General features: G+C 41.7%; 1 protein-coding gene and 1 long non-coding RNA gene across 2 annotated transcripts; one reads left to right on the top strand and one right to left on the bottom strand.

Moving 5' to 3' along the window:
• Positions 1-4681: 4681 nt before the first annotated feature.
• On the bottom strand, positions 4682-10160 carry LOC123105676 (uncharacterized). The gene is made up of 3 exons (XR_006450975.1): positions 9784-10160; positions 5420-7217; positions 4682-5164 (listed from the first exon to the last, which is right to left on the bottom strand). It is a non-coding gene; the product is annotated as an uncharacterized lncRNA (long non-coding RNA).
• On the top strand, positions 6317-9305 carry LOC123105675 (uncharacterized). The gene is made up of 2 exons (XM_044527784.1): positions 6317-7267; positions 8074-9305. The coding sequence occupies exons 1-2, from the start codon at positions 6317-6319 to the stop codon at positions 8134-8136; spliced, it is 1014 nt and encodes a 337-aa protein (XP_044383719.1). The 3' UTR covers positions 8137-9305.
• Positions 10161-15561: the final 5401 nt, after the last annotated feature.

Below are 15561 nucleotides of genomic sequence, written 5' to 3'. Positions count from 1 at the left end.
GACGGGGGGTGTCGAGCGCGCTAGAGCTGCAGCCTTCGATGGTGAGCAGTTGAGGGCGGGCAGTGGCGAAGTCCAGTGCGAAGACGCGGAGTAGAGAAGTGGGCGCAGGGGCCAGCCCTGCAGGCTGCCGCCACTGCCAGATCTGGCGATGACCAATGCAGATGGAGAGGGGGCCTGCAAATCAGTGGCGGAGCTAGCGACATATGGCTGAGGGGCCAAATGACAAAATATATTTTTTAAAGGGGTCAAAAACTACATTTCTCTCAATTAATGGCACCCAAATACAGAGCTTCTTCACAAAAAGTCCAAGAGCTGAGGGGGCCATGGCACCTGCAGTAATACACATAGCTCCGCCAGTGCTGCAAATAGAAAACCTGGCTTAAGCATACTTTCAAAACGGAACGAGTATGTCCCAAAGTCAGTTCTTCACGCCGTGATCTCCTTTACTATGCTCCTACCTTCACCAGCAAGGAGGGGGGGGGGGGGGGGGGGGCGAGGATTCGAACTCACGCCGTCCACGTACTGCACGAGCAAGCTAACCAGTTGAGCTACTAGCTACAAGAAAGATACAAATTGTACCGCAAAACTCTTAAGAAACAATGGAAGCCGCGCGGTTCCAAAAAAAAAAGCTGACAAACAATAAAAATAAGTTTCACGAATTTGTTTAAAAAAAAGGTTCATGTATTCAAAAAAGATCACTCGTTTCAGGAAAAAGTTCACAGATTTGAAAAGTACATGGAATTTTAAAAAGGGCACTAATTTCAGGAAAATTCACGGATTTGAAAAGGTTCATAAAAATTTAGAAGAAGTTCACGAAATACATCAGACTTCAAGAAAATCGAAAAAAGTTCATCGAGTTATTATAAAAAGTTCATGAATTAAAGTTCATAAACCTCAAAATTAGTTCACATATTTTTTTTAAAAATAATCCATTTATAAAAAATTCATCAAAAAATAGTTTTGATTTTGAAAAAAAAAGTTCTTTGATTTTGCAAAAAAAATTCATCAAAAAATAAAAATATCATCAATTTTGAAAAAACGTTCATCAATTTTGAAAAAAGTTCATTAAATTTTAAAAAAGTTCATTGATTTTGAAAAAGAGGTCATCGATTTCGAACAAAAGTTCATTGAATTTAAAAAAAACATCAATTTTGAAAAAGTTCATCGATTTTGAAAAAAATCATTGAATTTGAAAAATATTCATCAATTTTGAAAAAGTACATCCAATTTGAAAAAAAGTTCATCAAATTTGAAAAGAGTTCATTGAATTTGAAAAAGTTCATCAAATTTTTAAAAAAGTTCATCAATTTTAGAAAAAGTTCACCTAATTTGAAAAAAGTTCACACATTGAAGAAAAAAACAAGAAAATAAAAAGGAAAAAGAACCAGAAAAAAAACACCCTGAAATCAGCGAAGCAGTGAAAGCTGGTTTGGAGTCTCTCGCGGCCTAGATAAATAAAAGGGTGAAAAGAAGTTAATAGACACAAACAGAATGGTGTCCTTTTGGTCAGTGCACTGCTCTCTCAACCAGAAGATCATAAGTTAGAGCTCGCACATTCAAAATATGATTTTTGCTGCAGTATTGAACATAAAGAAAAAGAAAGAAACAAGCCAGCCAAGCGCGGGGCATGCTGCATGTGCAAAGATCACTCCAACCTTTTTAGGTTGTGACAAGTGGCGCGCTGCATGTACGCCACTTGTCGCAACCTGAGAGTTTTGATTCGTTACTCAAAACGTTTTATCTTTCGAACTGTGCGTCCAAATCTCGAATCGCTTTCGTCGTTGGATTTCTCGCATCGAGATCTTCAAAACTAGATCCTATGTTAATAGGTTTTGACGAACTTTTTTTCATGAAAAAAATCGGACGAAAGAACTGAACCGGAAGCACGGGTTTTTTTCCTTTCTGAAAGAGGCAGGCCCGTGCCTCTCACGAAATCACAACCATGTCTCTCGCGGAAGCAAAACCATGACCCTCGTGGAAGAAAAAAAAAGAGAAAACACGTTTTTTTTTCTATTTCCGAGGAGGCACGACCATGCTTCTCGCGAAAATCACAACCATACCTCTCGCAGAAGCAAAACTGTGACTCTTCCGAAAGGAAAAAACACGTTTTATTTCCGTTTTCGAGGGGCATATCCGTGACTCTCGCGAAAGCACAACCGTGCCTTTCGCGGAAGCAAAACTGTGATTCTCGTGAAAGGGGAAAAAAAAGAAAACACGTTTTTTTTCGTTTCCGAGATGCACGGCCGTGACTCTCGCGAAAGCACAATCATGCCTCTCACGAAAGCAAAACCGTGACTCTCGCGAAAGGAAAAAAATAGAAAACGTGTTTTTCTTCGTTTCCGAGAGACACGGCCGTGACTCTCGGGAAAGCACAATCGTGCCTCTTGTGGAAGCAAAACCGTGACTCAAGAAAGTAAAAAAAACAAAAAACATGTTTTTTTTCGTTTCCGAGAGACACGGCCATGACTCTCGCGAAACAAAACCGCGACTCTCGCAAAAGAGAAAAATAAAAAACGTATTTTTTGCACAAAAAAAAATATCCAAAAGCTAAGGAAGACCAATGAAAAACCGTAACGTCGAAAAAAACCCTGAAAAAGATCGTTTAAAAAGCCGAAAACACGTGCGAAAAAAATCCAAAGAAAGCGCTCGAAGCGTGACATGTGACGAACGGCTGAGAGCGCGTCAAGTGGTGCTGATCATTGTGAGGCTCCTGAAGGAGCACTCATTAACTAGTTGCTCCCGCTCAAGGCGCCCGTTTGGAAATGCCAGCAAGGGGGTGGTGGCTGGTGAAGTGGCTGTGGCAACATCGTAGCTGGGGCCCAGGCAGCCCAGGCAATGGCCTGGGAAAAAAATCTCGGCCTTATATTTAGAAAAAACAATTGGCCTGGGGCACAGCCCAATTCCTACCTCTCTTGCTGGGCCGTTGGCCAGCCCAACACCCAGATTAGAGAGAAGCAGAAGCGCGTGTGATCCTAGAAAAAAAAAGCGGAAGCGCGTGTGCGTGGTTCTTCGCCCGCGGAGAGTTTTTTGACGAGAAAAAAGGGAACCGGCGACTTGAACTTTGGTCTTTGGAGGTTGTTTCCCTTAATTTTGTAATTCTGCAGAGAACTTAAATGTGGAAACTGATTTAGTAAAAAAAATTCAATATAAGTGGCTAAATGACCGTGCGTTGCACTGATTTGCATTTCAAAATTAATCTTCTAAGGTTTAGCTGATTCTATCATTGAAGATGTAATCATGGAAAGCTCGGAGCAATCAATCATTTGATTTCGTACAATATTTCGTATCATCTATGTTATGTATGGTCTTTTAATATCGACACAGATCTTTGGAACATAGGGGCCAATGCACCTGAAATGGAAAAAACCATTTTAGAAAAATCAAAAGGAGTCGAACATTTCTGAAACTTTTCTGTAACAACCATGGTCTATCATAATACTCGTGTTAAAAGTCTCATAGAGGAATGACTCTCGTGGTATCCTGGGTGGGTGAAAAAAGCAAACCTGGCACTATATAAAAGTTACTACTCATGGGTTTTTGTAATCGCAAATTTGTTTTCTTGGCCCTGGTGTCGGTCGAAGCTATTCCTTCGCGAACATTTTCATAAGACCCATTGGCTATTTCCGTTTTAATATGTCTTATTTTATTAGTTGAAACATGATTGAACAAATACTGCAATTGAATATTGTGTTAAGAGTTCTTATTAGTTATGCAACATAGCATGACTTCTGTATGCCATGAAACTAGTTTTTTTTTGGGGGGGGGGGGGGGTGGGGGGGGATTATTTTTCGCCCTTAGTTTCTCGCCCGGGTCAGTCAGCCAATCTTGGCTCCGCCATTGTTGTGGCGGTGGCCGGTGGGGGTGGCCGCAAGTCACATCGGAGAGACGAAGCAGGTGCGTGTGATCCTGTCAAGATCTTGTCCGAGAGGATAAATATTAATGTGGTGACTTGGGAAGATGATAATCATGCTTTACCAGCTACAATATGATTCGGATTCTTAGTTTTTTTGGGGGGGGGGGGGGGGGGGGGGGATTATTTTTCGCCCTTAGTTTCTCGCCCGGGTCAGTCAGCCAATCTTGGCTCCGCCATTGTTGTGGCGGTGGCCGGTGGGGGTGGCCGCAAGTCACATCGGAGAGACGAAGCAGGGGCGGGTGATCCTGTCAAGATCTTGTCCGAGAGGATAAATATTAATGTGGTGACTTGGGAAGATGATAATCATGCTTTACCAGCTACAATATGATTCGGATTCTTAGTTTTTTGGGGGGGAGGGGGGGGGGGGGATTATTTTTCGCCCTTAGTTTCTCACCCGGGTCAGTCAGCCAATCTTGGCTCCACCATTGTTGTCACGGTGGCCGGTGGGGGTGGCCGCCAAATCGCATAGGAGAGACGAAGCAGGGGCGGGTGATCCTGTCAAGATCTTGTCCGAGAGGATAAATATTAATGTGGTGACTTGGGAAGATGATCCTAAAGCATTAGACGATAATCATGCTTTACCAGCTGCTACATACAATATGATCCGGATCGGTTGATGTGCATCGTGGTCGTGATTAAGATAGCATAGTGGCCGTTGCACATACTAACTTTTACTTCCAAGTTGGGTATATAGAATAGTAACACGCAGCAAGTCCTAGAATCTGGTCAAGCAGACAAGAGGTGGTATATGAAATTCGTACGCGTTAATATATACCTGGTGGTTGTCTGATTCTAGGATATATGTGTGCGCTTGCATTCCCAGACAGCATTTAGAGCTAGAAGACTAGAACACTTGATAGAGGAGAACCAAGCTGCTTGGTTGAACAGACCGCAAGCAGAATGGAGGTGGTGGTAGGGGCGGCTTGGAGGGCGGCTTCGAGGGTGGTGGTGCAACTTGTGCGTGGAGTCGTGGTGGTCTTGAAGGATGCACTCCAGCTGCAAGGTGCTCGAGGGCTCGACCTTGAACGGCCAACGAGCGGAGACACGCCCTTGCACCAGGTACCAGAGCTGCCACTTAACATCTGCATGGTAACCGAGATGTTCCTGCAGATCCTTGCCACGGGGCTCGGCGCCCTCGCCTTGGTCTGGGCGACCGTCGTCCTGCTCGGCGGTTTCTCCACTTCCCTACAGAAGGCTGATTTCTGGGTCATCACCGCCATCGTCTTCATACTCCCTCTGGTCCTTTTTACTCTGCATATTAGAATTCTTTAAAGTCAAACTTCACAAAGTTTGACCGTATTTATATAAAAAAATATCAACATCTGCCATGTTAAAGTTATACAATATAAAACTTTAAGTCATGACACATCTATTGATATTGATTTCAGATTGTGAATGTTGGTACTTTTTTCTATAAAGTTGGTCAAACTTTACGAGGCTTGACTTTAGTCAAATCTTATATGCGAACTAAAAAGGACCGGAGGGAGTACAAACAGCCAGGTATACCTCCTCAATCCCCGTCCTCTGCTTATCACTCTTGACTAGCCGTAATATAAAACAGATCCAGTACAGTAGGAGTAATTAGTTTGTCTCTGTTGAGCCACAGGGTCGTGGGCATAAATGTAAGCCCCGAGGCAGAATTCTTCAACCAAGTTCCACCAGCATTCCTCGAATTGGGCGCCGAGCACTACACGAAATGGGGGCGGGGGAGGCCGCTGACTGGCCGAGCAACTGGCCAAAATTTCGTTTACTATCTCATGCTGGCACTTGGAAGTGCGAGGGATTTCATAACCATTGTGGCCTTCTTAGCAATATTGGTCCTTGCGGTCCCGATGATCGCAGGGCTAGGCTGCATATCACTTTCCATCTATCGTCTCATTGCCATCCTGTCGAGACACCATGACAATTCCAATGTGTTTCGTGCACTTATCTTGTTCTATGCTCTCGTGCTTCTCCAAGGTGGATTGTTCATCTTGTGGTTGTTTCTGAGGTTGTATCGCTCTTATCTTGCAAACCACGTGAGCTTCAAGTATGGACTTGAGGATAAGAGAGAATTGATTGACAAATATATGGACAAAACCTTGAGCATGGCCATAAAAAATGGGGTGTCAAGTACAATCAACAGGAACCTGGCTTCCTTCGCAGCAGAAATGATGAAATCTGAGTACAGTCAGGACCGCATTGATGCAGTTTTGGTGATGCATAGATTGACATCCCAAGAGGACCATAGAACAAGAACACTATCCCAGATACAATCCTCACCGCTCTGTGTTTCTAGGCTGCTTGACATGGTTACCTCAAAGAGCCGCACTGATCAGAGGACAAAAATATGCATCGCACAAATTGTGGCACATCTTGCCAGCAACAGAGTCCATTTCAGGAGCAACAGAGTCCATTTCTTCCATGATTGATCCCTACTTTACGAAAATATCAACACCGGCTACCAATGTCAACATTGACCATCAGACAGCTATTGACATCACAATTGACCAGCAGGGGGCTATTCAGTCAGCCAGCACTGCCAATGGAGGAGAAAGCAATGGATCTTGTATTTTTGTTAAGCAATTAATGGAAAGGGTAGCTCGGCAGAGAGCAGAAATCATCAGAAATAGACAGCAAAGAACTCTTCAATCCTCCAGGACTACCAGTGGAGCTGAAAGCAAACCTCTAATTATCCATGGCCTGTTGATTCTTGCCAAGCTTGCAGTTAACCCGGACAACTGCAAGCACATATATGATTACAAGGGTCTCTTCTCCAAAATCATATCCCCAGTAAAAAATAAAGTGTATGAGATCCTCAGAGATGATGGTATCACCATGGAAATAACTGAGAAGGCACTGGAAGTGGTGAGCATGCTTGTCAGTGGCACAGATGAAACCAATGAAAAGATACGCCAAGATATTTGTAGCAACGGGATAGTAGCGCACAATATTTGCTCAATCTTGGAAAAGGACCACATGTACGACAAGCTAAAGGTTCCAGCAACAAAGATCCTTACGGAGCTATCTTTGGATACGTCCACTCGAGCTACCCTTGGACTTGATGGCGTAGCTGATTTCATTAACGACTTGATGGACATCTTCTTTGATGCTGCTAATGAGAGTGAAGGACTCAAGAAGACCGCAGGTGAAGCATTAGCAGTACTGGCAATGGACAATGCCAATTGTATGACGATCATGAATTTCAGCACAGAGACAAATACTTCAGTTCAGCTTCTCACAGATATGATTCCTGCGGTAAACCATAGATTATATCAAACTCCCATAGCACAACTGCTGATGCAACTTTGTGCAAATTCTAATCCTGCAGAAAGGGAGGAGCATCTCGCATCAGTCAAAACAAATCTACATGAGGTAAGAATACATATAGATTTCCATATTATTTTTCCAATAATCAATTAGTACTCTATGCTTCACAGATACGAAAGAGCAGTTCGGAATGGTGAAGTCACTTATTTATTATATCTCATCTTTGTCATCAGCATCACATTTTTCAGATAGAGGATATAATTAATATGCGTGATGAAACATAACATAAATTTGTGAACTTATATCTAACAGTTCAGTAGACTTTTACTCGACCTAGGTTGATGTAGTATCTAAGTTTGATCTGACACAACAATTCGTAGTCCTAATCTTCATTGTAGTGTGCCACCATGAACCTGTTTGCTACAATCGAATTTCCAAACATCTAGAGAAATTCAAATGGGGGCTAGCATAGAGCAGAACCAAATGGAACCCAAAAGTTCGGAAAAAAAGATTTTGTTTTCCACTCGTGTTTTGGACTGATGCATGCCAAACGGAACACAAAAGTTCGTTGGGACCATGCGTACTCCATAGCAGAAATTCCAATAAAAAGGCATGAGCCTTAACAATTTTGTTTATCGAAAAAAGAAATGAGTAATGAATATTATCATACCTTGGTTTTTAATTACTCCCTCCGTTCGGAATTACTTGTCTCGGAAATGGATGTATCTAGACGTATTCATTTCTGCGACAAGTAATACCGAACGGAGGGAGTAGTACACATCATGAGTAGAATATGCACCACCATTTTTCTTTTTACTTGATGTAACATTGCTGTCGAAATATCGCACATGCACCCTTGTTCTTCGAATAAGAGGTTTTGTTCTTTACTAAATTGTTTTTTGGCATGGCAGGTGCTCAAAGTTATATGCAAGGAGAAAATGCAAATCAGGTGGGTTCTCCACAGCACAACTTAGGCCAGCAACAAGCAGCATACACAAATCAGGCGGGTTCTCCCCAGCATAACCTGGTCCAGCAACAAGCAGCAAATGCAAATGCAAATCAGGTGGGTTCTCCCCAGCATAACCCGGGCCAGCAACAAGCAGCAAATAATGCAAATCAGGTGGGTTCTCCACAGCACAACTCAGGCCAGCAACAAGCAGCAAACGCAAATCAGGCGGGTTCTCCCCAACATAACCCAGGCCAGCAACAAGCAGCGAACGCAAATCAGGTGGGTTCTCCACAGCACAACCTTGGGCAGCAACAAGCAGCAAATGCAAATCAGACGGGTTCTCCACAGCACAACCGGGGCCGCCCCCCATTTTCTCGGGCACTTTATCGCTTGAACAGTTTTCTCGGGGCTCACCACTCTCACGCTGCTAACAGAAACAATCCTAGTGACAATTTGCCGGCTGTTGCTCAGCTCGAAGGTGCTAAAAGAAAATCCCTGGCAGCCTTCTTAGGCCTTACATTGGAGATATGTGACAAACTGGAGATCAGTCCAGATGATTTTGATAATGCACTTGCGCTCGTTCCTCTTTCCATGGATGACTTTATGGATAAACTGAATCATATAATAGAACAGTGCAAGGGCCACTCTTTTGATAGCTTGGAAGGGAAGGGTCCCTCACTTGAGTATCTGATAATAATCAAGACAGTGACAAAGTTATGTACATGGATGATGCAACGCAAGCCAGACTGCATCAGAGTATTCCAGAACAAGAACACTAGCACAAAATTGCAAGGTGCCTTGGAGGATATGAGAGACCTGGAACTAGGTATGCTCCTTACCGGCAGTGCAAGGGACATGGCTAATTACCAAACCCTTTCAACCATCGTGGGTGTTGCACGGCAGATGATGGATGCTAATGTGCAAGTTTAAATAGGAAGGGGTGGATAAGTAGTAGTACAAGTGTGCTGTTTTCTTTCGGTGTCTATTTTTCAGAGAATTGTTTTCTCCATGTGTCTCCGCACGTGTCAAGAATCAAGATAGCTGCTTGATTTTATATCTTCCCAGTTTACAATCTGCTTGATTTTCCGTGGATTAATTGTGCTTGCCTTTTGCTGTGTTTGTCAAATAGCCTTTGTATGACCGTTATTCGCATTGTGGTACCGAACTTGTAAAACTAATCAGATTTGTGTTGTAGACTTCTGTAGGAGACTAGTCACAATGTGAGTAACTTAAGTAGTAACATCACACATTTCAATACAAGATTGCTTATGTGGCAGCTAATTAATGAGAAGAGAGGGGTTTGTGGTAACTTAGCTAGTTACCGTAACATCACACATTTCAAGGCATAATGAGTCTATAGCCTAATAAATGAACTCTTTCATGATATCACTTATATGTTACTACCCACTATGGAGGTAGTTATATAGACTAGTAACATCGACAAGTTACTACTCTATGTTACTCTCCACTGTGAGCAGTTGGATAGAGAGATGCATCGCACATTCATTAAGCAAGCACAACCGGGAAGAAAATATTAAGCAAGAACAAGATTAAGAACACGTTGCACCAGGTTTTAGCATTGTTAGAAATCACCGTTGCATGTCCAATCTCATTTTTATACCTCAGGCACCACCATCAACAAAACATCCATAGAAAAGAAGGGAGAAGGTACCATGTTGTTCTTCGAATAAAATTCCTTCAGTTGAAGCACTGGAACAGCCCCGGCGAGGGCCCTCCAGCGTTCGGCTGGGCTCCTTCCGACGAGTGGCTACGCCATACCACGACTCCCTCAGGCGCGCGCGGAGCGGCGCACTCCGGCTGAGGCGCCATCCGCCGCGATACGGCGCAGCGATAAGAGCACGATGCCGAGCCGCGGAGCCAGCGCCGGCGTCGAATCGGGCCGAGGCGGAGGCTGCTCCCAGCGCGCACGGTGGCCCTCGGCCCCGTCGCCTCCCCGCCCCTCACCCCAGGCGCACGGCGCAGCGGCGCCGCCTCGATCTTGGCGGCCGGCGGCGATGTGACGTGGAAAGAGCCCAACGTATTTTTGCAATTGAGCTGATGTTCCGTTACTTTTTTATCTATATCTATACTAATATAAAAAGACCCAAAAAAATATATCCGATTAATCTCGCCCATCAAATCATCTCAATCCAACGATCTAGACTGCTTCAATGTTAAGCACTCAACACGTTTAGCGTGCAATTAATTTCATAAAAAATATAATGCTAACACAAATAATATCCTGCTTAATATCCGCATGTACTTAATATTCTTTCCAATTAACGTGCATTGCACGTACAGATTGACTAGTTACTAGCAAAAGGGTGTGATGTAACGGATTTTTTTAATAATTTTGAAGGCCATGACGATATTTTGCATCACCAAGATTTACTATCACTCTCAATTTCGTGAAATTATGAATATTTTTTAAACTCGTGAACATATTTGAAATCATGAATATTTTTTAAATTCACGAACACTTTTACAATTTTGCTAACATTTTCTAAAATCAAGAACATTTTATACTATTTCCAAAAAGATATTAAACAATTTTCTTGAATCGGTGAACATTTCTATAATCGACACACATTTTTTTCGAAATTGGTGGAACAATTGTTGAAATTCACGAACATTGTTTAAAATGCATGATCATTGTTTGAATCAGCGACCATTTTATGAATGAATAAGCTATTTTGTAAGTCATGAAAAGTTTTTTAGTTTTTAGGGTATTTTTTATTCATGAACATTTTTTGAACTGGCAATTTTTTTCAATTTCATTAACATTTTCTAATACATGATTTTTTTTAAATCATGAACATTTTTTGATTTTCTGAACATTTGTTTTCAAAATTTTGAATATTTTTTGAATAAGGAAACATTTTTACAAAATCGGGAAGTTTTTTGAATCCACAAATTTTTATGATTTATTAAACATTTTATTTTAAAATTTCCATTTTAAATTGTTGGAACTTTTTTCAAGTCTGAAATTATTTAAAGTAGAAAAAAGGAAAATGGAAAAGAAAAAGGAAAAAAAATAAAAAAACAGGCCGTCCGAACATGGGCTGGCCCAAACGGGCACGCCGCGTCTTCTCTCAGCGCGCAGAGCGCGGAATTGGAGGTACCTACTGCATGGGCCGGCCCAGGTGGGGGATTCCCCGGGAAACTATCTGGTACTCCCACTCTTAGGGTACTCCCGGTGCTCCAAAACTCGGTAGCACATTTTAAAATGTTCGAACAATTCTGAAAAAATACAGCACATTGGCACAACATCAATGTATGTTGTTAAAAAAATTCAAATCAAAATTCAAACCATTGCTCAAGATACAAAAATGACAAAATGTACATCAATGTGATAATGGGCCTAACCTCAAGCCCAACTTATGTTGTGTCCTATTTACTGTCGAATTTGTCATTTTTGTATCTCAAGCAATGTTTTGAATTTTGATTTCATATTTTTTTACAACATACATTGATATTGTGCCAATGTGCTGCATATTTTTTAGAATTTTTAAACATTTTAAAATGTGCTACCGAGTTTTGGAGCACCGGGAGTACCCTAAGAGTGGGAGTATCAGATATTTCCCCGGGATTCCCCTGTGTAAAGCGTTTTTTATCACTTATAGATGATATTGTTGGGTAATATTTTGCAACTTTTGGGTAATTTCCATGACAAACCGTCGGAAGCAATAACCCTTTTATTATTTAGGTATAGATATATTAAGTTTCTTTTTTGAACATATACCACGTGGTAAGCTGACCTTTCCTTCCTACTTAGAGCAAGGCACTTGGTGGAGCAAAATTCGTAACACCCAAAACTATCATTTTTACTCACCAAGACCAGGGCACATTTGTTTATGGAGAAAGTACAATATTTAAGACCACCAACTCAAATAGATGCCCTAAAAGAAAAAGAAAAATGGCAGCTGCATCACTATGAGTAATTTAAATATTTTTCAAAATTGTCACACATAATTAACACCATATCAAATTAACCATTGAATCCACCTATTATTTTGAAATGTAAATCATAGCCTCATAGTGCATCATATCAAACATAGTTCATCATCAAAGCAAATAAAAGTGCACATAAACATAAAAGTATCATAGCCTCTCAACTTTCCTCTTCCCCGTTGTCGCTTGCCGCAATGTCAACATTGGTCTTGTTGTGGAAATTGACCTCATGGTGATCATCGACTTCTTTCTCTTCATTGTCGCATGGTTCATCATCGATGCTGCTACCTTGATCTCCACCGTAGTTGGTTCGCATGGCATGCATGGTGTTACCAAAGTCATCTCTGATGGTACCCCGCAAAAAAGGTACCCATTATACCACCAAATACACCCATCATGCCGCCACCAAAGCCACCTTCCATAGCACCCATTGCATCACCATAGCCACCTCACATGCTACCCATCATGTTACCAAAGCCACCTCCCATCATGCTCATCAAACCACCCATGAATCATCCCATGTTACCATCGGTCCTTTCCGATTTGGCAACAAAGTTGAGAGTAGGGCTCCTTTTCCTCTCCCCATCACCGCTTCATGCATCACAACAGAACTCTTCCTCCTAGGGAACTTCAAACAAGTTCTGGTTTTTCCACTTTCCCTCGTCTTTAGTCTCCTTGTAGCAATTAAGAAAGCGAATGGTATTCCATTTTTCTTCCCCTTGCCCATTCCTTTCCTCTTTGTCGGAACAAACCTTGAGCAAGAATGAGCTACAAAACAATTTAGAACCATAGTTAGTAACACGTCTTCATACTTAAAAGAGAAAGCACTCGAATGTAGCAAACAATCACATTATCACTATCACTGCAACCACTTGGGTTCATGTGCTCGATATTGGTCAAGCAAGGCGCCCATTTTTTACATTGGGTGGATATTGTGCCCCAACATTGGCGGATAGGAGGGGCCGATCGTTCATGACCACTTCTGTTGTGTTGATCAAACCATTCTTTGATGCGCTTATAATGTGCGCTCATCGGTTGATCGGTTCCGACGCCGACATCGAGAGAGATTTTCTTCCAAGCTATACATATCAACACGTCTCTGGTGTTATTGTTGTTTGTGGTTCTTCCCTGTGGGGCGTCAAGAAAGCCCTCATCGTCCAAGTCAAGATTGTTGTCATCATATTGCGTTTCCTCATCCTCTTGGGAGGGAAATTCTTGAGATACAAAATCTTCATTCCCAACATTTGTGAAGTTAAAAAATGTATCGTCATCAACACTACATATGCATACAATGTGAGGGGGTGTTTGATTGTCAGTTTGTGACATGTTCACTCAACGGCCATAGATCATTTGATTTCCATCAGACTTGATCTCTTAAGTTTAGTCAAGCAAATTCACAACGTGAGCAGGCTTTGTTCTCCATAATGCGATAAGTTAGAATGGTAAAAGCAAAAGGCGGAAGCGTGGCACGAGCAGGCTGCTTTTGGAATGTTAATCAAAGGGGGGAAAACGCTTTACAAATACTGTTTTGCTTGTTCGGACGTGCTAGAATGGTGCCATTGACCAAGCATGGTGTTTTCACTAGGCATCATGGCTTTGCAGCGTTCTGCGGCTGGCCTCGATATTTTTATCTGGCCAACCTGATCTGATCTTGTTGTGTTCCGCAGCGATGTGGGTCAGCGTTACTGACCCAACATCGCCGGGAAAGGAAGAAGCAAGTTTGCAGATATTCGTCGGGTCGAGTCAAACAAATAAGAACACAATGCTCTCTCACCAGGAACTGATGGGCTAGGCTAGGAGCGAACGAAGTAGATGGCACTGATCGCCGGAGCTACTGCCCATACATATCATCGGAATGGTCCAGTCGCTGGTGAAATCGGCTGACGCCCAACTAGATCATACTTACAATCTTATATTCTTTTGCTCCAAAAATATAATTTTTTAAATGAAAACTAGCCTTTCTGCCCAAGTCTATATCTAGATGGTTCTTAAAAGGGTCGCGCTAACCGCCACACGTGTGGCAGGAAGGAAGACGCACCACACGTCTCTAATGTAAACAGATTACCACGTCATCGCATGCATGCATGCAGGAATCTTTTTGGATTTTCAGTTTTTAAAATGTTTTATCTCTTAAACGAAAAATCCGATTGAAAATCCGTTTTCACCATTAAATCCCTCGCGATGAGATCTTCGAAACTAGATCCCATGTTGATATGTTTTGATGAATTTTTTTTGGATTAAAAGTTGCCATGTCTATTGCATATGAATTGCCATGATGTTTACACTGAAGTTGCCATGATATGTTTCAGCTATTTTCTTCTACATTTAAAAGTAATTTTTCACATTTATAAAACGGGGAATTAAGAAACTAGACTTGCCATGAACCATAAACTAAAATTGCCATGATACATGCACGTAAAATTGCCATGGTTCATACAAAAAATAATTTTCATGGTCAAAGTACTGGAGTTGCCATCATCAAAATACTAAAATTGCCATGATCTACAAACTAAAATTGCCACATGACAACTTTAGTTTAAGCCCTATGGCAACTGCAGTGTAAACATCGTGGCAACTTCTGGCAAAAAAAAGTTTCATCGAAACATATCAACATGGGGTCTAGTTTTGAAGATCTCGTCGAGACAGATTTAATGGTGAAAACGGATTTTTAGTTCGCTTTTTTATTTAGGAGATACAACATTTTTAAGCCGAAAACCAAAAAAAATTCTGCTGATGTCATCTATTCATACGTGGCAAAATGAGTGGTGATGGAGGCGTGTGAGCGATGTGCAAACGCCCACACGTGTGGGCGTTAACATTTCCGAAAAACAAATCTACTCGTAGCCTTGCAATATTGCACACCTATCGAGTAGGAAGAAAGTTATCAGCCAAGGAACTGAAGGAGAGATCTCCCTGACTGTAAACGATGTAAGGGCATTTCTAACCGATCCCCTATAACGGAGGATACGGCGGAGTAAACCCTTAGTGGAGTGTTTTTACTTCACTAAGATTTGGTCGGACCTAGCTGATCCCCTATACATAACGGAGTAAAATTTTGTTTTTTAAGTTTGCAATCCTAGTATACATTGCAAATACATATTGTCACAGATATAGAAACTAAACATAATATGAATGTTCAAGCAAATCATGAATATAGTTTACACACCAAATTGAAAGTTTACAAACCAAATTATTCAAATTTGAACACACAGAATGGTCCAAATCTAGCAAATAACATGTGATAGAACAACTAAGACTCGCTAAGACGCTGCCAATGATGCTCAATAAGATCTTGTTGGAGCTGAGCATGAACTTGTCGGTTTTTGATCTTGTGATGCTTTTCAAGGAATGCCAGGATCATGTCCGTATCATACTCTGGATCAACCGAAGTTCCGTTGGTGATGTATCAAAAATTCTCAGGCATACCCCTCTCGTCTTCCATGATCTTGTTATGCAATACGATGCAACAAGTCACGATATGCCGTATAACCTTGGGGCT

Source organism: Triticum aestivum, chromosome 5A (genome assembly GCF_018294505.1).
Source record: "Triticum aestivum cultivar Chinese Spring chromosome 5A, IWGSC CS RefSeq v2.1, whole genome shotgun sequence".
NCBI classification, from domain to species: domain Eukaryota; kingdom Viridiplantae; phylum Streptophyta; class Magnoliopsida; order Poales; family Poaceae; genus Triticum; species Triticum aestivum.
This window is presented reverse-complemented; position numbering and strand designations above follow the sequence as displayed.

Coding starts and splice junctions, on each gene's coding strand:
- LOC123105675 (XM_044527784.1), top strand. CDS start 6,317: ATGATTGATCCCTACTTTACGAAAATATCAACACCGGCTACCAATGTC. Junction 7,268..8,073: donor TCAAAACAAATCTACATGAG/GTAAGAATACAT, acceptor TTGGCATGGCAG/GTGCTCAAAGTTATATGCAA.